The sequence below is a fragment of the Carcharodon carcharias genome, chromosome 18, assembly GCF_017639515.1.
Source record: "Carcharodon carcharias isolate sCarCar2 chromosome 18, sCarCar2.pri, whole genome shotgun sequence".
Classification (NCBI taxonomy): Eukaryota; Metazoa; Chordata; class Chondrichthyes; order Lamniformes; family Lamnidae; genus Carcharodon; species Carcharodon carcharias.
The window spans coordinates 104,977,705-104,999,550 of NC_054484.1; the positions used below are offsets into that span (position 1 = coordinate 104,977,705).

Sequence of the window (21,846 nt, forward strand, 5' to 3'; positions counted from 1 at the left end):
AATTGCTGATCACCATAATTTGAACATACCTGGGCGCGCTAAACCAGAGGCATGCTGGTTTAACATTAATGCCCCAATTAGAAGCAACTTTGTGGAGTACTACGGACAGAATTTTATGTCGGAGGGATTTTACAGTCCGATTGAAATCAATGGATTTTTAAATGGCTCACCACATTTTATGGCCCTGGCCCTGCCCCCAGCTGTGACAGGGCCTTAAGTTCCACCCTACGTGTGGACTTTACTCACCTACCTCCACCGGCGGTATGGAATGGGGTGGCTAACACACAGCGACAGGTTTGCAAAGTTTCTCTTTGACCTCCAGTATATTGGAGTGCTGAGGGTAAATCACATACCCCCTTGCTCCAAACATTGAGTAGGAATGCAGGTCTGAGAGTCAGGCTTTCAAATTGCATTGCAACTATTCATCTTAATTTTGGGAGCACTACAATTCTATCCTTTTTCCAGTTGCTTTCCACAGAATCATTTCACACCATGATGCATATGATCAAATCTGTCTTTATTTATCCCTGTAATTGCCAATCCTATTTCTACAACTGAAATATTTGTGTTTTCAGAACGATAATCTGAATTGTGGGGCGTATTTTTTTTTTTACATAAATATTACATCAAGCTAGTCAGTATTTGTGCCCTGCTGATACCTGGGCCTGAATTTTTAGGTTGTCGGCACACACGGTCAGCGGGAGCGGCCGGGAAACAGACCCCTCACCGCGATCGGCCCCCGGCTGCAATTTCACGCTGGCTGGCCAATTAACGGGCAGCCAGGGTGAAACTCGCGCTGAAAAGCTCAGTGCTGCCAGGGTGGGTCTGGGCCATGAAAAATCTCAGGCAATTGGGCCATTAATGGACTTGATTGCCCGCGTCATTTTCAGCAGGCATGCTTCTGACTCTTGCGCATGCCCGACGAGCAAAGTATCGCATGAGTGCGCGGTGACATGGGGACACTCACCCGAAGATCTTACACCTAATTGGACTGGGCAAGTGCCCATCTGTGCAATGTCAAATTCTGCCCCTGGTCTTTATATCTTACAACTGAATGTTAGCATAAATCACCTCAGACTTTCTGCCTGCATTTTTCTCCACTACAAGCTTCTCCATTGCTATCTCTCGTTATCCATTTCTGCATTCAGCCAAATGGATGGAAGATTCAGAGTCTAGACTACTGACAACTGCTGCCAGCGCTGCCCTGTGATTCTTTAACAGGAAGTATGTCCGGCCAGACTGCATGATGCTGGAAGTTTACTCCCAGATTGAATCAAAATGCTGTAATGCTGTGAAATGATCTATTGAATGACCCTGTCGGAAACCGTTGAAACCCATGCAGAAAGCGTGAAAAGCGTGGTCTTAAATACTAACCAAGGCAATGATTCAAGAACATAGTCTGCTCCGTCAAATCATAAATCCCACTGCACAACTTTTCCTTTATCCTGCCAAAAATATTTTTGTTGATTTGAGCTCACTCATATAAAACAAATGCACCATGTGTCTCTCCTAAAGAGACAACGGCCCTGAATTTAATGCTGGGCAGCTTTTAAGAGGATAGCTGTGACTGAAACACACTTGCTACTCAGAAAACAGGCCCTGAGTATTTTAACACCTGGGCTTCATTGTTTGATTTCAATTTCAGAGGCAGATTTTGCTGACACATCGTTAAAATTATCTACTCTGCTGGGTTGTCCATCGACCATGATAAAGTCAAAGGAAGATTGTGCTTTAGACTGTGAGAAGGGAAAACAGCAGCAGCATGAACCTCAGGCAAACCCCCAGGCTACCTGAAGCCTTGCTGGAATTCTAGCTGGAAGAGGCCAGGAACTTTCTCTTCCCAGCTACAGTAGGAGCATCTTTCACACTAAGTCCACCAGGCATGAACAGAGATATGCCAAATTCAGTAGTGTATAGTATATTCAACTATAGGACATGGATACAAGGCAGGGAGCACTTCAATAACCTTGCAAGTGTAAACAGAGTAAATACAGCTCTTCACTTCTCCAGAAAGTGCTGGAAAAACTCAGCAGGTCTGGCAGTATCTGTGGAGAGAGAAGCAGAGTTAACGTTTCGAGTCCGTATGACTCTTCTTCAGAGTTGGTCAGAGATGGTCATACGGACTCGAAACCTTAACTCTGCTTTTCTCTCCACAAATGCTGTCAGGCCTGCTGAGTTTTTCTAGCGTTTTTCTGTTTTTATTTCAGATTTCCAGCATCTGCAGTATTTTGCTTGTATCTTCATTTCTCCATTTCACTTAACAACTTGAGGTAACAGTTCTTTCTCCCTGCTCCTCTGGCACTCTCAAAACTTCCCTTTCCTTCATGGTCAGTGCAAGGACAGATTACAAAACATCTCATTCTCATTACAAATACACACACAGACACTCTCACACACATACAGGCACACACGCACACACACAACACACCATACTCACAGACTCACTCACTCACACGCACACACCCACACACACACACAAATATGAACACATGCACACAAACAAACACGCGCACACACACCATCCTCTACCACCATCCTCTTCCTACTTCCTGGTCCTGGCGCAATCACCAATGTATTTGGCTCTTTCCTCATTTCACACACACCATGTTTGCTTTCCATTCAGCACCTTTCCAATCCATTTGTTTCTTCTCACTCGTGGCATCTGCAACAACAGCAGAAATCTTAGAGATCTGTATTCCCCTTTGTAGGAGATATTCACTGACTCATGCCCTCTCTGTAGGACAAGGCAGTACAAAACATAATGAAGACCTTTAATACCGAGTTAGCAATCTCCAAGATATTGAACCTCTCTAAGTTGGAGCGGCAAGCACTGAAAACCAGTGGCCATCCAGAGATGACAGAATTGGAGATTTTGAGGCTGAGCCTTTCTGTGAACATGGCTTCTGACCATTGCCTGCATCCCTTCACAAATCTCTGACAAATGTGCATTCAGGCAGCCTGACCACATTAATCTGCATTGTGACCCCTGTCATCTACTACACCCCCAGTCTCTCAGCGCCATTCTGTCCCTTCTCTCTTTCTACCAAGTCCCTCAAAACAGCCACAGTTCATGGAAGAAGATATCTCAGTGGTGGGAAATACTTTGGAGGAGACAGATTGATGAGCCACACCTCAAACAGCTGCCAGATGGATGTTCAGTCAGTCGTGTGCTCCACCTTGAAGTAGTGCACTTTCCCCTTGAAGAGACAGTCGCTGTTCAAGAAATCAGTTACCTTATGCTACCTGTCCACAAACAGGTGAGGGGAAATTCTCAGGCCCAGCCCAGTGGAAATGCTACTGCCACACCAAGAGAAGAATGAATTACCCCCTTGATGGACGTTAGAATGTCTGCACTCTTACCACCAGCTCAACCAATACCACCCATGCCAACAGAAACCACTGACCCATCCATGCTGCAACCTGGCCCTTGCAGGCTCAAGTTCCCAGAGGTTGTTAGCTATGAGTATCACTAGGGTCCCCATTATGTCGAAGCATCTGCAGGAGCAGCTCATATAGGAACAGTACAGTTAGTTAACAACTTACTTTAAGAAAAATATTAAGTACCACTTCATAGTCTGCATTATCAGAAATTCATTGACACAGAGAATGGATGAATGATTTCAATATTCTATAATCCAGAATCAAGGATAATAAAATAAGAAAGACTTGCATTTGTATAGCAATTTTCACAAACTCAGGATAGACCAGGGGTAGAATTTTACCCCAGTTGTTGGGGGGGGGGGGGGGTGTTGTGCGGGCTCGGGGCTCCGCCATTTTACATGGGCAGACCAATTAAGGCCTGCCCAGCATGATGCGCGCCTGAAAGCGCTGAGCGCTCCCCGTGTGGGCTGGGGGAGGTGTTCCCTCAGTCAGGAGTGGGCTTTTTCACGCATGCGTGTGAGAGAGTGCAGAAATCTCCTTGAGGCACAGGGGTGCCTCAGGGAGATTAGTTTTTAAGTTTCAACAGTTCAATGAAGTGTTGAAAAATTTTTTATGACGTGTCCCCTCATGTGAAACTGCCACATGAGCCGGGACATGTGCATTCATTTCAATAAAAATTTTTGAGAAAATTTAAAATCATTCGTGAAACCTCACCCCGCCCGTGGATGAGGTTCCATGAAAAATGTGAAGGCCGCCTGGGGTCTTCGACTGCAGCCCCCCCGCCAACCTCACAGCTGTGTGCCCGTCGAACTGAAAATCTAAATGAAGCGCAGTGACATCAGGACTCACGCCCAATGTCACCCCGCGTCATTTTACACCTCGGTGAGTGAGCCCCATCCCTATTCGCCGGGCTGAAGATTCTCCCCCAGGCCTCAGTTTAACATACGTCGGCTGAAAGATGACATCTCCAAAAGCACTCCCTCAATACTGCAGCCTAGAGTTTTGTTCTCAAGCTTCTGTCTCAGCAGTGAGAGAGATACCGACCGATCCAGAGTTGGCACCTCCAAAGAAGCAAGCTGAATGCTCCGAGCTTCCTCGAAATTGTACTGCTCACACTTGTAAGCAGATTGCATGGCCTAAGTGCCTGCAGGTTTAATAGCCCTTTAAAAACAGCTTCCAAACATGATACTCAGTTTGTAAAATCAATCCGGCCAGATTTTACTTTGTGAACTTGCCCCTGCACAGGACATTTGGCTCATACGAACACACGAATTAGGAGGAGGATGGGTATGAAAGAGTGAAGAAATCTCCCTGAGGGCACAGAGCTGCCTCAGGGAGATTAGTTTAAGTTGCCAAAATTTTAATAAAGAAAAGAAAAAAATTTAAGATATGTCCCCTCATGTGACAGTGTCACATGACCTGGGACATGTCAATGAATTTTCGTAAAAAAATTTTATTTATAAACACCTCACGAAACCTCATCCTGCCCGTGGATGAGGCTCCATGAAAAATGCGAAGGCCGCTTGAGCTCTTCGCCTGCCACACCCCGCCCCCCCCCCCAACCGCCCCCGCCAACCTTAAAGTTGGATGGTCAGCTCAGTTTATTAGTTTAACTGATATTTAAATGGCCTTAATAGGCCTTTGGCAGTTCGGCGGGTTTGCAGCTGACTTGGCTGCGCACCCGCTGAACTGAAAATCTAAATGACGCGCAGTGACATTGGGAAACCCCCCCCGATGTCACAGCGTGTCATTTTACACATCGGCGATGTGGGCTCTGCTCCTGCTTGCTGAGCCGAGGATTCAGGCCCAAGAATCTATCTAGCTCTGCCTTAAAAATATTCAAAGATTCTGCTTCCACCACCTTTTCAGGAAGAGAGTTCCAAAGACTCACGACCCTCTGAGGGACAAAATTTATCCTCATCTCTGTCTTAAATGGGTGACCACTTAGTTTTAAACAGTGACCCCTAGTTCTGGATTCTCCCACAAAATGAAACACCCTCTCCATGTCCGCCCTATCAAGACCCTGAAAGATCTTAAAGGTGTTGATCAAATTGCCTCTTACTCTTCTAAACTCCAGTGGATACAAGCCTAACCTGCCCAGCCTTTCCTCATAAGACAACTTGCCCATTCCTGGTATGTCTCGTAAATCTTCTCTGAAATGTCATTATTTGCTGTTCTTTATGTTCCTTCAAACCTGCCATTTATCTTTGCGCAATTATATGCTTCTGCTTTAAATTTGATACTGTCTTTAACTTTTTTAGTTAACTGTGGATGGTGGGCCCTCCCCTTGGAACTTTTCTTTCTCATTGGAATGTACCTATTCTGTGTATTCTGAAATATCCCTTTAAATGTCTGCCACTGAACTTCTATTGGCCTATCCTTTAACCTCATTTGCTAGTGCGCTTCAACTAGCTCCGCTTTCATACCCTCATAATTGCCTTTATTCAAGTTTAAAATACTAGTCTTGGACACACTCTTCTCTCCCTCAAACTGAGTGTAAAGTTCAATCATATTATGATCGCTGTTAACTAGGGATGCCTTCACTTAGAGGTTATTAATTAATCCTATCTTGTTGCACAATATCATATCTAGTATAGCCTGCTCTCTGGTAGGCTCCAGAATGTGCTGTTCTAAGAAACTATCCCGAAAATATTCTATGAACTCCTCATCTACGCTACCTTTGCAAAATCTGATTTTTCCAGTCTATATGTAGATTAAAATCCCTCATGATTATCGCTGTATCTTTCTGACAAGCTCCTATTATCTCTTCCTTTGTACTCTGTCCTACCATGTAGTCACAATTTGGGGACCTGTACACCACTCCCACAAGTGACTTCTTGCCTTTATCACTTCTCATCTCAACCCAAACTGCTTCTACATCCTGGTTTCCTGAACTTAGGTCATCCCTCTCTAATGTACTAATACCATCATTAATCAACAGAACGACCCCTCCACCTTTTCCTAACTTTACTGTCCTTCCAAATATCACATACCCTTCAATATTCAGGTCCCAATCTATGTCATCCTGTCACCATGTCTCTGTAATGGCTCTCAGATTGTGCTTATTTATTTCTATTTGCACTAACAGTTCATCGCCCTCCCAGTTAAAATTGCATAGCAGTCTAAATAACAACCCTAGAGCTCAAATTCAATTTATTAATCAGGCACCTGCTTGTTTCTGGTAGATGTGTTTCCCGTCTAAGTAATCTCCAGAGTTACAATTGAATTCAGCAGCGTTCCCACTGGAACTGCATAGCAGTCAATTTTTACAAATTAAACTGCTCAGCCACCCCGTTATTGCCAAGCGAGTTAGATTAAATCGAGGGCCAGACTCTAATTCTCGTTAAGTCCGTGGTAACATGGAAGTGAAAGCTTACTGCGCATCAATCCCTAAACATCAGAGGAAGTTTTAAACACACACTTTACATGGAGACAGTAAAATAAATTAAGGGCTGGATTTAACATATCCCACTGGTGGTTTTGAAGGCATGTTAAATCCGGTGGGCATTGTGACTGCCACCTGCCCACCAAATGCTGCCCCCAACACAGTTTTACAACCAGTAGGGCCAGCTTCGGGCGGCCTGCCCATTCATGGGTCAATTGAAGCCCTTAAGTGGTCAATTAATGCCAACTTGTAGGCCTCATCCCACTGCTGCTGGAATACAATCAGTGGCATGAGAGGCCCATGCCAAGTGCACAGCCCAGCAGCTTTCAATGTGCAGGCTGGTTCCTCCTTAATGGGTCCCCTGAGTCCATCGGAGCGTTCCCCCAAGGTTACATTCCCAGATTCCCCTCCCCTTGCCCTACCTACACAAGCCCCCTGCCCCCTCGCCGGAGCTTGCCAGCTTAGCCCCAGCAAAACCGCAGACTCACCTGCCATTCTGGATCCAATGCTGCATGCCTTCCTCTCAGCCTCACTGCAGTACCGGCAGTGGCCACCGTTCCCAGTGGTGCTGCCGGTAGTGGAGAGCTGCCGGCTCCTGATTGGCCGGCAGTTCCCTGAGACGGGACTTGATGTTGCTGAGGTGTGCAAGTCCTGCCTGAACTTAATTAATGGCCATTCAGTTGTCTAATTGCTGCGCGGCAGCCTTTGGACTTGAAGGCCGGCTCGCCCCCTGACCTTTCCGCCAGAGGCGCAGGGACTATGACACCCGTTAAATCCAACCCTATAGGACACGAAACAACAACAACTTATATTTAAATAGACTGTTAACATAGCAAGGTGCTTCACAGGAGCCTAATCAAACAAAATATGACACCAAGTCACATAAGGAAATATTAGGATGGATGACCAAAAGTTTGGTCAAAGGGATGGGTTTTAAGGAGTGACTTAGAAGAGGAAAAAGAGGATGAGAGTCAGAGAGGTTTTAAGGCAGAATTGCAGAGTTAGAGAAGTAACAACCACTAATGGTGGAGCTATCAAAATCAGGGTCACTCAAGAGGCCAGAATTAGCATAGCACATATATCTAGAAGGTTTGTAGGGCTGGAGGAGGTGACAGAAATAGGGAAGGGCAAGGCCATGGTGGGGTTTGAAAACAAGGTTGAGAACATTAAACTTGAGATATTGCTTAATGGAGAGCCAATGTAGGTCAATAAGCACAGGAGTGATGGGTGAACGGAACTTGGCACAGAATTTTGAAAGGCTTTAAGTTTATGAAGGGTGGAAAATGGGAGGCCAAGTAGGAGTGCACTAGAATTGATAGATTGAGAGGATCTGAAACTCATGAATGAGGGTCTCAGCAGCAGGTGGACTGTAGAGATGCAGAGTGAGGTGATGAGATGGAGGTAGAAATATGTGGTCTTAATGATGGCTTGAATGTATGGTTGGAAGCTCATCTCACGCTCAAATATGACACCAAGGTTGCAAACAGCCTGGCTGAGCCTTAGACAGTTGCCAGGGAGAGGGATGGGGTTGATTGTAAGGGAACAGAGCTTGTGGGACAATCGGAGGTGATGGTCTCTATGTCAGTCTATGTAGGGGACAGTCACAGAATGGCAATGACAAAATCTTAGGATCAGAAGACTTGTTCACTATCTTAATTGGATGGGAACCAAAGAGTGGGAGAAAAGTTTAAAGTAAAGGAGACATTATTACTATGACTCTGCCCATTTAACTGGCTCACGTAAATTTTAAAGAGACAACGAGGAAAGCAGGAAATTCTTCCAGTAAACCAGGCACATTCATTCCTCAACTAACGTCAACATTGACCTTATCCCTGTTTGTGGGACCTCTGCTATAAATTAGCTCCCATATTTTTCCTACATACCAGTTATCACTGCATTAAATGTGATGCACTTTGGGATATTTCTGAGAGACATGTTGAGTGCTATATAAATACAAGCTTAACAAGTGACAACCCTTGTAAAATTCACCATATTTCAAACTATAAATATAGCATTTTACAGATTTACAGTCACTTTTCTTGAAAGGCTCTTGAGGTTGCCTCGGAGATTTGAATAAATGGTGATTAACATGCAAGGCACTCAAAACATTTGTTCACCGCATTTCCTAGACTTCACAGCACTCTCCAATGTAATTTTAAGATAGTAATCATTCCTCGTTGTAATCTTGAAATTTCTACTGCAGAAAGTGCTGAAATCACCAATTCCTAAACTTATGGCCTGCTATCCACTGATCACCGTATTGGATATTGCTACAAAGCTTCTTGATAGACCATGTGACTTCTCACACAGCGAGGCTTTCTTACACAAATATGCTCATCAAAGGCACTTTATGAGAGAGCATGCGGTGCCTTGCTGAATGAACGCACTATTCCTGTGGTACGGTAATCTTGGACATTTGTTACAGCCAATAGAATTCACCATGGTATGGCATGTCAAGAACGAGGGTAATGCTGCATTGTGAAATTTCAGGGGCGCCCAGCTCCAGTATTGTACTCTTGACTCAGAACAGAATGTTTGGATTGAGTTTTATTGCCTTCCATGCACAAGTTTCACTTTAATGTCTGTGTGTCAGCATCACTTGTTTACACTGCAAGGCATAATCGTCCCAGGTTGGCACTAAGCGGGCATGGAAAAAAACACGTTTTACCTGCAATGTCTTGTCCCCCTTCCTGCCTCATTAATTATGCAGTCACACTGTGGGTAACACACTGGATCTCTGGTGACTAGCTTCTGATTGGCCCGCAACGCCATTACCTCACCGCTTCCTCATGCTGGGTGCCATATTTAAACAGCAGCTGCACAGTTCTCAATGCTTGCAGCCCAGGACTACTCCAGTGAAGACGTGGCCCTGAAAGCCAAGAAGAGTGTAGCCCCCCCTCCCTAATTTAGTGATGCATCCCTGGGATGCTTTCTCTGGCCATAGAAGGCCCATCAGCCTCGCCACACTGGCTTGGAAGGGGTTGGCAGAGGTGGTCAGTGCCAATGCTGCACATATGAGGTCGGCCATCCAGTGCAGATAACAGATGAATGATTTCATCCGTGCCGCCAGTTCATCAACTACTTCATCAATCTCAACTCACACATTCACTGGCACCTCACTCACTGCCAGCTTAAGGGACATCACCGCACACTCTCTTAAACACACCCTCACAACTCCATCTAGCCTCATCTCCTCTGGAGGCTGCCTCCTGATCCCGTCCATGGCTCCATTCAGCACACACACACACACCGGGCATCCTTCTCATTGGCCTGGCATGCACCTTGCTCACACTTTCTCCATCTGTCTTTATTCAGGACAAGATCGTGCACAATCACTGGGAGAGGTCCCAGACCAGGGGTGAATGAGAGTCACACATTGGAGCTGGCTGGAGAGAATGTCAACCATTCCTGCAGTGATGTTGAGGTCAGTGGCGAACATCCATGTAAGGATCCTGCACCATATTATTCCTTTCTCAACACTAATCTGTTGTGTGTTCAACGTGGCTGCCAAGCACTAATAACCTCCACTTTCTTTTCTAGGCACATCTGACATGTCGCCCTCAGGCGACCTTGACCCCAACCCCAGCGCCGAGAACACCTCAGATGAGGACCCTGAAGGCAGCCCCGTTGAAGATCTGTCATGGCGCTCAGAGACACACACCTCGGTGGGACCTAGATGTAGAGCAGCCTCGGGATCACAATCTGGTGAGAACATCACACAATCTGTTCCACTGCAGGCGGAGACAGAGATACCCTTGTTCGCCGGCACTCGGGAGGACTGACGGGGGCAAGAAATCTGCTGAGTCCGAGTCAGCTGATGAGCCTCTGGACTCAGTCCTCAATCGGTTGTTGGAGCTGCAAAGGCAAGCTCGGGAACATCAGGAAGGGATGCTTGGTGCACTCCCCGAGATTGCAAGGGATGATGGAGGATTCTCTCCTCCTTCAGTCCGAGGTGATAGCGCTGGCATGCCAACACACTGAGGTCAACACTGTCAGGATGGCAGCGGGGTGCCAGTCATTGTATTTAGAAATTTAGAAATGTTTTGTCAATTTTATATTTATTTTGCCAATTTCTTATTGGTGTATCATTCATTTGATTGTGGCTTTAATATATACACTTTTGTTTATGGTTTTTAAAAAGACACAGGATAACTTTGACACTGGGTGATAGTATAAAATGGACAATATTGAATGAGCTACCTTTTATAAATCTCTTCTGATTTTTAGTTCTAGTAATTTCAACAGAAATTTAAATTAAGTGATTTATAGCAAGGGGCGAACCCAATTCACAAAATTATGTGCGTTGCATCAAGCGGCATTCTTATGTCCATAACAAAGGGAGTTGTCACTCATTTCTCTCCCCATCCCATTTTATTTTGGTCTGTTACACATATCTGACACACATGGAATCCCGTCACTGTATTTAGGGTCTTTTAAACAAACTACTGAGAAATCTATGTCTGTAGAGTTTCAGTTTTTTCTATTCATTTCCGGGATGTGAGCTTTGCTGGCCAGGCCAGCATTTGTTGCCCATCTCAAGTTGCCCTTGAGAAGGTGGTGGTGAGCTGCCTTCTTGAACCGCTGCAGTCCCTGTGGTGTAGGTACACCCACAGTGCTGTTAGGGAGGGGAGTTCCAGGATTTTGACCCAGCAACAATGAAGGAATGGCGATATATTTCCAAGTCAGGATGGTGAGTGACTTGGAGGGGGACTTCCAGGTGGTGGTATCCCATTTATCTGCTGCCCTTGTCCTTCTAGGTGATAGCAGTTGTGGGTTTGGAAGGTGCTGCCTAAGGAGCCTTAGCGGGTTTCTGCAGTGCATCTTGTAGATGGCACACACTGCTGCTACTGTGAACCAGTGGTGGAGGGAATGAATGCTTGTGGAAGGGGTGCCAATCAAGCAGGTGGCATTGTCCTGGATGGTCCTGGAAGCTTCTTGTGTGTTGTTGGAGCTGCACTCTATGAGGCAAGTGGGGAGTATTCCATCACACTCCTGACTTGTGCCTTGTGGATGGTGGACAAGCTTTGGGGAGTCAGGAGGTGAGTTACTCGCTGCAGGATTCCTAGCCTTTGATCTGCTCTTGTAGCCACAGTATTTATGTGATTAGTCCAGTTCAGTTTCTGGGCATTGGTAACCCCCCAGGATGTAAATAGTGGGGGATTCAGTGATGGTAATGCCAATGAATGTCAAGGGGTGATGTCTAGAGTCTCTTTTGTTGCAGATGGTCATTGCCTGGCACTTGTGTGGTGTGAATGTTACTTGCCACTTGTCAGCCCAAGCCTTGCTGCATTTGGACATGGACTGCTCCAGTATCTGAGGAGTTGCGAATGGTGCTGAACATTGTGCAATCATCAGCAAACATCCCCACTTCTGACCTAATGATGGTCATTGATGAAGCTGCTGAAGATGGTTCAGCCAAGGACACTACCCTATGTCTAACATAGAGTGCATACTCTCTCCACACTGGGACCGACCCCACATATTTAAATCCAGAGAGCTTTAACATAGGTTCACAGATCTAAAGTTTAGCGATCCCCAAGTGTACACTGTGGTACTGCTTGAACTTAACTCACTGAAGCCACATGGTTGTCAGTACAAAGCACTGAAAAGCTTCCTGCAGTATGTCCATCTAAAACCAACCTATCCATTAAAAGACTGGCATGAGGGTTGTTGGGAGCCACGTGAATTGAATCTCTGTCCCACCAACTGGTCTTTTTAGGTCCAACCAGCAAAGCAATAATCATCAATAAAAAGAAAGACTTGCATTGATATCGCACTTTTCACAACCACTGGATGTTATAAAGTACTTTACAGACATCGGACTGCTTTTGAAATGTAGTAACTGTAGTGTAGGAAACAATAACACTGACCAGCTTGGTTCAAGTACCTGATTAGCAAATCCATTGCCAGCATGTACACATTGGAGCTATTTCAACCCCTAAGAGACCCTGTGTACCATTTCCACCCTCAGATGGACAATCACTCATTAGATGTTAAACAATTGAGGTTAAGCCCTCGCCAGCTATACAGCAGGTGCCAGGAAATCCTCATGAGTGACATGCTATGTGCTATATAACACTTGAGGGCATTGCCACCATCCTTCCGACCTAAGAATAGAAACACACCATTCTTCATCAATACACTACATTCCACCAGGAGCTTTTCCATCAGACTTTTCCCCCTTTAATGTTTTATTTATTCCTTTAAAGGGCGTGGGCACCAGTAGCAAGGCTAGTGCTTACTGCCTATCCCTAATTGCCTTTGAGGGGGTGGTGGTGAGCTTCTTAAACCAGAGCAGTCCTTATGCTGTAGGTACACCCACAATGTTGCTGGGGAGGGAGTTGCAAGTAGTTGACCTTGAGACAGTAAAGGAACAGTGATATATTTCCAAATCAGGATGGGGCGTAGCTTGGAGGGCAAGTGGTGGTATTCCCCTGTACCTGCTGCCCTTGTCCTTCTAGACGGCGGAGGTCAAAGATTTGGAAGAAGCCTTGACCTGTTTCTGCAGCGCATTTTGTAGATGGTAAGCATTGCTGTCACTGTGTGTCAGTGATGGAGGGAGTGAATGCTTAAGTGGTGGATGGGGTGCCAATCAAGCGGGCTGCGTTAATTGTCCTGGATGGTGTTGAGCTTCACAAGTGTTGTTGGAACTGCACTCATCCACTTGGCATTCCTGGATGAAGATGGTTGAAAATGCCTTTTGTACTGACGTGCTGGCCACCCCCATCGTTAAGGATAGGGATGTTTGTGGAGCCTCCTCTTCCTCCAGTTAGTTGTTTAATTGTCCACCTCCATTCACAACTGGATATGGCATGAGTGCAGTGCTTTGATCTGATCCGTTGGTTGAGGGATCACTTAGCTCTGCCTATAACATGCTGCTCCTGCTGTTATGTATTGTGTAGAAGCTTCACCAGCCTCTTACCTCATTTTCAGATATGCCTGGTGCTGCTTGAGTAAATAACTAGTATTGATGGAAATGTTTAACTATACTGAATTGACTGAATATTTGAGGAACATTAGAAAGATCACAAGGAGCATGGGAGCTCTTTACGGTCACATGAAGAATTCTGGTCTAAAATGTTAATTGTAAGCAGGATTTGTACTTGCTGTGATCATCATGTTTTACAGCCCAGTGAAAGCAATTGATTTGTCTGGCTGAAATGATTGGTTTCAAGCAGGTTTTCATGCTCTCAGTGTTGATTCAAAATGGCCTTCACTACATTATAATACAGTACAATCACCTCAGAAGTTCATCATTCTGAAATCCGTCGGCTTACCTGTCTCAAAATGTGCTGGTTGCCCTCTGCTGGAATGTTGTAAGCACTCCTGATCAAGTTCTTGGCAATGTGGAAATAGTACACGGATATGATGAAGAGCGGGATGATGTAGAGAATCAGGAATGATGCTGTGGAATGGATTTTCGGGTGCAGCTCATCACCATGCGGGTACGGAGCACAGGCCTTAAATGTGCCATTGTTACGAGGGTCATAGAAGGAGTGCAGATCGGAAAATATTGCCTCAGGAACAGCCAACAGCATTGAAAATACCCAGATAAGGGCTGCTTTCACACAAATTTTCATCAGGGCGTTGGTGGTCTGGATGTCCATGGGTCTGACTATCGCTTTATACCTGAGAAATGAAAATTGAACAGTATGTATTAATGCTTGTGATAGATCATAAAAATGACAGAGAAATGATTTACAATAGGCATGTATGCAGTGGGACTCAATGGGAATAATCTGAGATGACCACTTTTGCTTAACACCAATGTAATTACATCCAAATTAGTGCTCTCTGATATTCTGTAATTGTACATTCAATTGCAACCCCCACCCCCTCTCCCCATTTAAATTCTAGATATCTAAACATTAGAAAGTTGAGAAAGCGAGCAGCAGATACAATATTCTAAAGTCAACAACAAAAGCAGATTTGTCAGCAGAAAATCCCTGATCCAAATTCCCTCCTTTGAACACAAGAGTGAGTTGAGTGATAGGCCTGACATCCCTGATGTATACTCCTAGAGCTAATGGACACATGGGATGGGCAAATCGAACGTCTCCTGCATCACGTTTTCCATTACTCCTGAAGACAACGATTTTAAAGGGTTTTGCTGTACATTGATGTGTTGCTGAAACCACTGCAAGGAGAGATTCTTTACAGAGTTAATGATGCACTGATGTTATTATTGAAACAGATATTAAATAGTAACATCAGAGGAGGATGGTATTTGTTTATGAAATTTGTATTAAAGCAATACACTTTTATCACACTTTCACAAGAATGTAATCTCCTGATCCCTGCAAGTCTGATGTTGCTAAAACACTTATTAACCTATTAAAACACTTTAGCAATAAACGCAATGACCCACTCATGAAGCATCAATCAAGTCACTTAACGGGAATTAACATGTAGAATGGACAAGTCTCGCTGTGGTGGAGGGTGCAATAATGTGCAAATAAAAGCTTGTTTTACTGAACGGACCCTGAACGTTTTTTGCTAGCTTCTTAAGGCCACAAGTTCACAACACAGGTTGTCTACAGGAAAGTCAGGCACAGAAAAACATATAATTGTTTAAAATAATATTGCAATTTCAATGAAAGTGCCCAAAAAGCTGTCCAATCTTTGGAAAGGTGCATAAGTGAACAATGAAAAGTGTGATGAACAAACAACAGCAACTTATTATTATTGAGGAATCCTCACACGGAGGAAGACATTTTGTGAGCACTGATCAGAATTATCAGGCAGCGAGATATGGGCATAATAGTAAAGCAATGAAGGTTAATGTGGGCAGGATATGTGCGGTCCTGTTAGAAAGCTGAAGTTGATAATATAAATGGCTAAATAGATTTGCAAATGAAACTGTTAATAAGAATTTTTCAAGCCATGTATTCTAAATAAAGCATCATGCTATGTCACTGTGAAGTATCAGAGTAGATCATGCATGGCAAAGGTGTCAGTATAGCACTCTAACCTCTGAGTTAGCAGCTCCTGGGTTTGAGCCCCACTCAGAGACCTAAGCACATAATCTTGGCTAACTGAGCAGGGAGCTGTCTTTCAGACGGGACATTAAACCAGGGCATTATTTGCCCTCTCAGGTGGATGCAAAAGATCCTGTAGCAGTTGAGGAGCTCTCCCTCCACCAACACATTTATTTCATTGCTGCTGGTGAGACCTTGCTTTTTGAAAATTGGCTGCCACATTCCTTGCATTCCAACTGTGGCTGCTGATTGAAGAATACTTTCAAGGTCTTTTCTGACATCCTAAGTTATGAAGGGTGATATATAAATGCAAGTTATTTATTTTCCTCCTGTTGACAGGATTAAAAGTTCGAAGCGACAAATGTTCAGGCCACGAAAAGAATATTGCTTCCTTCAATGAGGCTCTGTCAATCTTCTTTAGATGGCCGGCAGCCTCTGCTGGAGATGCAGCAGCTGCCTCGCTCTGTCACTGGAACAATTGGCCACTTTGGCACCAGTGGGCTTCATCTTGGTCATGTGGATCCCTCTGAGAGTCCACCCAAAGAGTCCAGATGAGCCCCAACCCATAAAAGTGAGTCATGACTACGGGGAAGGGGTGGTTGCAGCAGAGGGAAAGTTCACTCCATGGCTACTCTGGCAGGAGGAAGGCAGTCTGGGGTTTCAGCAGCCACCAATAAAAGAGATTTTAAAAATGTTCATGATGACAGCCTTCGTTCTCCAAAGGAAAACTGAGTCTTGCATAATTACATAAGGGAAAAAGTATCATCAGCACATCTTACAAACTATTATTCACATGCATGATGCTAGTTTCACGTCATTGGAATAATCATCAAGTATCTTCCACTGCTGGTATGTGATGGGATTGTGTACAGTTGCACGTAAATGTCCATTTGCCAACAGGATGAGATGGTCTATATCATGGAGATAGCAGGACTGGGGAAAATATGTCAGTACCTGTGCTGCTGCAATAATGCAATGCTAAAATCTGTATTCTTTGTGCTGTGATGGAGGGCAGTTGCCATCATTTTAACCCATTAGTATATCTCCATATGCCACCTTTTGAAGATGTGCCTTCAGTCACCTGGGTCTCATGCTCTGAAGTTCCCTCCTTAAGCCTCTCTGCCTCCCTCTGCTCCTTAAAATATGCCTCTCTGATCAACTTGTTCACCCCTCTTAATTTCTCCTTTGGCTCAGCATTTGTCTGATTATGCCTCCGTGAAGTGACTCAGATGTTTTCCATGTTATAGGTCCAGTATAAGTTGCCATTAGTAACAAGCTATCTCAGAGATGTCTTCCATTGATCAATATAAGGAGGACCATCTGGTAGGTAAACCATGGTGATTTTTTGCCTCCCCCCCAGAACAACTAGCCTTATAAAGGGCAGTCTCTCTACTATGACACAACCTCCTTAATCACTGATCCTGTGTGATATCCAGCTCACTGGGAAGTGGTAATACTAATTTTTGCCTTCTTTGTCTTCTGAGCTCTAAACCATATGCCCCTTGTCCACCTTCTCCTCCAAGAGGTTTTGGATGTTGTTCTCATGTTGTCACACACATAAAGATAAGGGAACATCAATAGCTGTGTGGCTGCTTGGCTCCCTGGTACAGTCCTGTAATGCTCTCACATCAGATATTATTATGCATTATACATGCACTGTAAATGGGGAATCTTATGTGGAAAGGCTAGAGAAGTTAGGACTGTTTTCTTCAGAGAAGAGAAGATCAAGGGGAGATTTAACAGAGTTGTTAAAATCCTAAGAGTTTTCTCAGAGTAAATAGAGAGAAACTATTTCCATTGGCAGAAGGTTAGGTAGCCAGAGGACACAAATTTAAAATAATTGGCAAAAAAACCAAAGCAGAGATAAGATGGTTTTTTAATGTAGTGAGTTATAATGACCTGGAATGAACTGCCTTGGAGGATGGTGGAAGCAGGTACAATAGTAACTCTCAAAAGGCAATTGGATAAGCACTTGAAAAGGGAAACAATGTAGGGCTTTGGAGAAAGAATAGGTGAATGGGACCAATTAGATAGCCCTTTCAAAGAGCTGGCAAAGGCATAATGGAACAAATCATCTCCTGTGCTGTATGATCCTCCAATTCCATGATTCCACGTCTGGGAAATGTTATAAGGCACTGTTAGTGCTTATCCTGGGAACTGCAATTGTTGGCTACACAAGCTTACACAAGAGAGGAATTTTGAGACAAACAGTGGATCAAATACTTGGTTCATGCAAACTTCATAAATTCCTCCATGTTAACATAAGCATGGGATAAATTTAACGACTGAACTGATTTCTCTCCTCTAATGCCTTAGAAAAATAATCTGTTGCGGCAGCCTTTGCTAAATTGATAATAAAGCTACAATTAATCAACTCTTTGCAAGGAAAAATGCTCATATTGATTTGTCTTAAAATGGAAAGGTATAATAAAGATGAATTCAGTTGATGTACCTAATCTGTTCAAATGAATGTTACTGATGACTAATGATTGCATCTAAAGATTAGTGTGGGCATTGTACTTAGTCTGTTACCCGCCTTCTATACCAGGTCAATCAGCAGCATAAAACAATAGAAAATCAAAATGGAAAATCGCTTACATCTTACACCTTAATGAATAAATGAACAATACCAAAGGATTAGCAATTTAACTAATGTATTGACATTTTAAAGAATGTTAAAAACTTACAATGTTTTTCTCATTGAAACATTCACATAAAGCATTATTCTGTGCTCCTTAACTTACCATCAGTGTTATGATACAGAGTAATCCAAAAAATGTACAATCACTTTATGACTTTTATATCACACATTTGTATTTGAGGGACTGAGACTAAAAGCAATAAGCAACAAAATGATACAGGTCATCAGAAGTGACCTTCACAGTTGTACACTTAAATGGATTCCATTGAAATATTGGGTTTTTGTGGAGTTCTATTGGTAAGATTGATGTAAAGTGACTTGAAGAAGGCCTGTATTAAATAACTTAGAATTATTTAAAAAATTACAACAGCAAAGCAGACTGTTAGGGCCCAACCAGTTTGTGTTTGTGCTTTTTCAACCTTGTTCCCATATCCCATTATATCTCTTTCATATCAACATCTATGTCAACACAACCGTGACTTCAATAATTACGGTAGTGCATTCCACAGCCTCGCAAACCTCTCTGTAAAAATAATGGGTGGAATAGTCCCAGATTTGCACTAAGTGTGGTAGCGGGTGGGTTAACTGACACTTTACCGACCAGCCGCAATGGCAGCTTCTCACACCGTATCTTCCCAAACCCGCTACATTAATTATGCATTCCCGGGAAACATGTCACTTTGATGGCGGCCGCAGTCTCATTTGCCCGTCGTGCCATCGCCTTGCCACTTTGTCACGCAGGGTGCCACATTTAAAGTACAGCCGGGCGCACAACTCTCAGTGCTTCCAGACAGGACTGCTGCACAGAAGACAGGATGGTCCCGAAAGGCAAGAAGACTGCAGACCCTTGGTTTAGTGACTCGCCCCTCTAGCGCCTTTTGGATGCCGTGGAGGTCTGCAGTGATGTCCTCTGCCCCCACTCTGTCCACCAGATGGGCAGAAGCATCACCAATCCAGCATGGGAGGGGGTGGCAACAGTGGTCAGCACCAATGTAAAACAGGACAGCCACCCAGTGCCGCTACAGGATGAATAGTCTCATCCATTCTGTCAGGGTAAGTCACTCTCCTCATCGCTCTCAACTCCCACACTCACAAACCCATCACACACCCACAGGGATCTCACACCTCAAGGGACAACACCACTAACTCCCACACACACCCTCACTCAGCGAACAAACATTCCATGCTGTGCCATATATTTTGCTCAGATCAGCAGGGAGAGGTCCCAGACCGAAGGTGGAGTGGTCCATATTAGGCCCCTCACTCATTTTGAGGTGCGTGCTATCCTACTGACTGGTGAAGACATGGAGCATGCCTGCAGTGACGATGAGGTTGGCAGCGAACACCCTCGTGAACCACACCATCCGTCTCTCAATGCAACTGTGAGTGCTCTCTCTTCTGTTTTCGACTTTGCTGCCATGCATTAATTATCTCTGCTTTGGCTCACAGGAAGCTCTGCCCAGCGACCGACACCCTCAGCCAGTCAGTACCTCAGCTCCATCCAGGTCCTCGTCTCCAGCCAAAAAGACGACTCCTCCATTGAAGAGCTGAAAATAAGCAGCCTGGAAAACCAATCACAGCACTTACCCACACCCAGACACGCACCTCGGTGGGACCTAGATCTAGAGCACGTTCGGGGTCACAATCTGGTGGTCACCACACGGACACGTGTCCAGACCAGGAGGAGGCAGGTTCAGCCGAGCTCCCTGGCACTCGGAGGACTGCTGGGGAAGAGGCATCTTTGAGGCCTAGAGAGGGTGCAGAGGAGATTTACCAGGATGTTGCCTGGGCTGGAGAGTTTTAGTTATGAGAGGTTGGATAGACTGGGGTTATTTTCCCTGGAGCAGAGGAGATTGAGGGGGGACATGACTGAGGTGTATAAAATTATGAGCGGCGTAGAGAGGGTAGACAGGAAGGAACTTTTTCCCTTGGTGGAGGGATTAATAACCGGGGGCATAGATTTAAGGTAAGGGGCAGGAGGTTTAGAGGGGATGTGAGGAAGAATTTTTTTACCCAGAGGGTGGTGGGAATCTGGAACTCACTGCCTGAAAGGGTGGGAGAGGCAGAAACCCTTATAACATTTAAGAAGTATTTGGATGTGCACTTGCAATGCCATGGTATACAAGGCTATGGGGCTAGTGCTGGGAAATGGGATTAGAATAGTTAGGCACTTGTTTGACCGGCGCACACTCAATGACCAAGGGGCCGTTTTCTGGGCTGTAGACCTCTATGACTCTATGACAGGTCTGAGTCAGATGACGAACCTCTGGATTTGGCTTTCCAACTCATCCTGGAGAGCCAGCAGAAGGCGGGGTGAACATCATGCAGAGCTGTTGGAAGCCCTCAACAGAGTGGCTCATGAGTTGGAGGAGTGCGTCTGCCTGCTCTCTAATAAAGTGGTGCCCACATGTGCATACATGGAGGTGTCCATGAGAAGGATGGCAGATGCCACAGAGAGCCTGGTCCTGCAGAATGCGGAGATGCGTGCAGAGCTGCACTCCATCGCAGGAGCCATGGGTGAGTTCCTGCAGTGGCAACATGACATCCTCTATAAGAACATAAGAATAAGAACAGGAGTAGACCATTCGGCCCCTCGAGCCCATTGCGCCATTCAATAAGATCATGGCTGATCTACTTGTGTTTTGATTTCCACATTCCCATCTAACCCCGATAACCTCTGATTCCCTCGCCTAACAAGAATCTATCTACCTCTGCCTTAAAAATATTCAATGACCCCTCTTCCACCATCTTCTGAGGCAGAGAGTTCCAAAGTCACACAACTCTCTTAGAGAAAATATTTCCCCTCATCTCTGTCCTAAAAGAGCGAACCCTAATTTTAAAACAAATGTCCCCTAGTTCTGGACTCACCCAAAAGAGGAAACATCCTTTCCACATCCACCTTGTCAAGGCTGTTCAGGATCTTGTATACTTCAGTCAAATCACCCCTCACTCTTCTAAACTCCGGTGGAAACAAGCCCAGTCTGTCCAACCTTTCCTCGTAAGACAACCCACTCATTCCAGGTATCAATCTAGTAAACCTCCTCTGAATCACCTTCAATACATTTACACCCTTCCTTAAATAAGGAGATCAAAATTGCACCCAGCATTTAAGGTGCAGTCTCACCAATGCCCTGAATAACTGAAGCATAACATCCTTACTTTGTGTTCAATCCCTCTTGTAATAAAGGATAGCATTCCATTAGCTGCCTTAATTACTTGCTGTACTTGCATACTAACTTTTTTGTGACTCATGTACCAGAACACCCTCTGCGCCTTAGAATTATCAGTCGTCCTCCAGGTGCTCCTTCCCCTCAAGGAGTCAAGCTGGACCCTCCGGGCACCCGAAGAGAGGAGGAGTGGCAGCTGGACACCCCTGAGTCATCGACTCAGGAATCTCAGAGGCTGTCCTCTCCCTCCGAGTCCCTTTTGCCTGTGAGATCTTCAATCTTGTCCTCTATCAC

The 21,846-nt window shown here is 44.8% G+C and overlaps 1 protein-coding gene across 1 annotated transcript in view; it reads right to left on the reverse strand.

Annotated features, from left to right (window-relative positions):
- The window catches only part of grpr (gastrin-releasing peptide receptor), a 336,155-nt gene that overhangs the window by 298,470 nt on the left and 15,839 nt on the right, over positions 1-21,846 (reverse strand). The window contains exon 2 of the mRNA XM_041210935.1: positions 14,044-14,395. Coding sequence (XP_041066869.1) covers positions 14,044-14,395 — 352 coding nt within the window. The remainder of the gene's footprint in view (positions 1-14,043; positions 14,396-21,846) is intronic.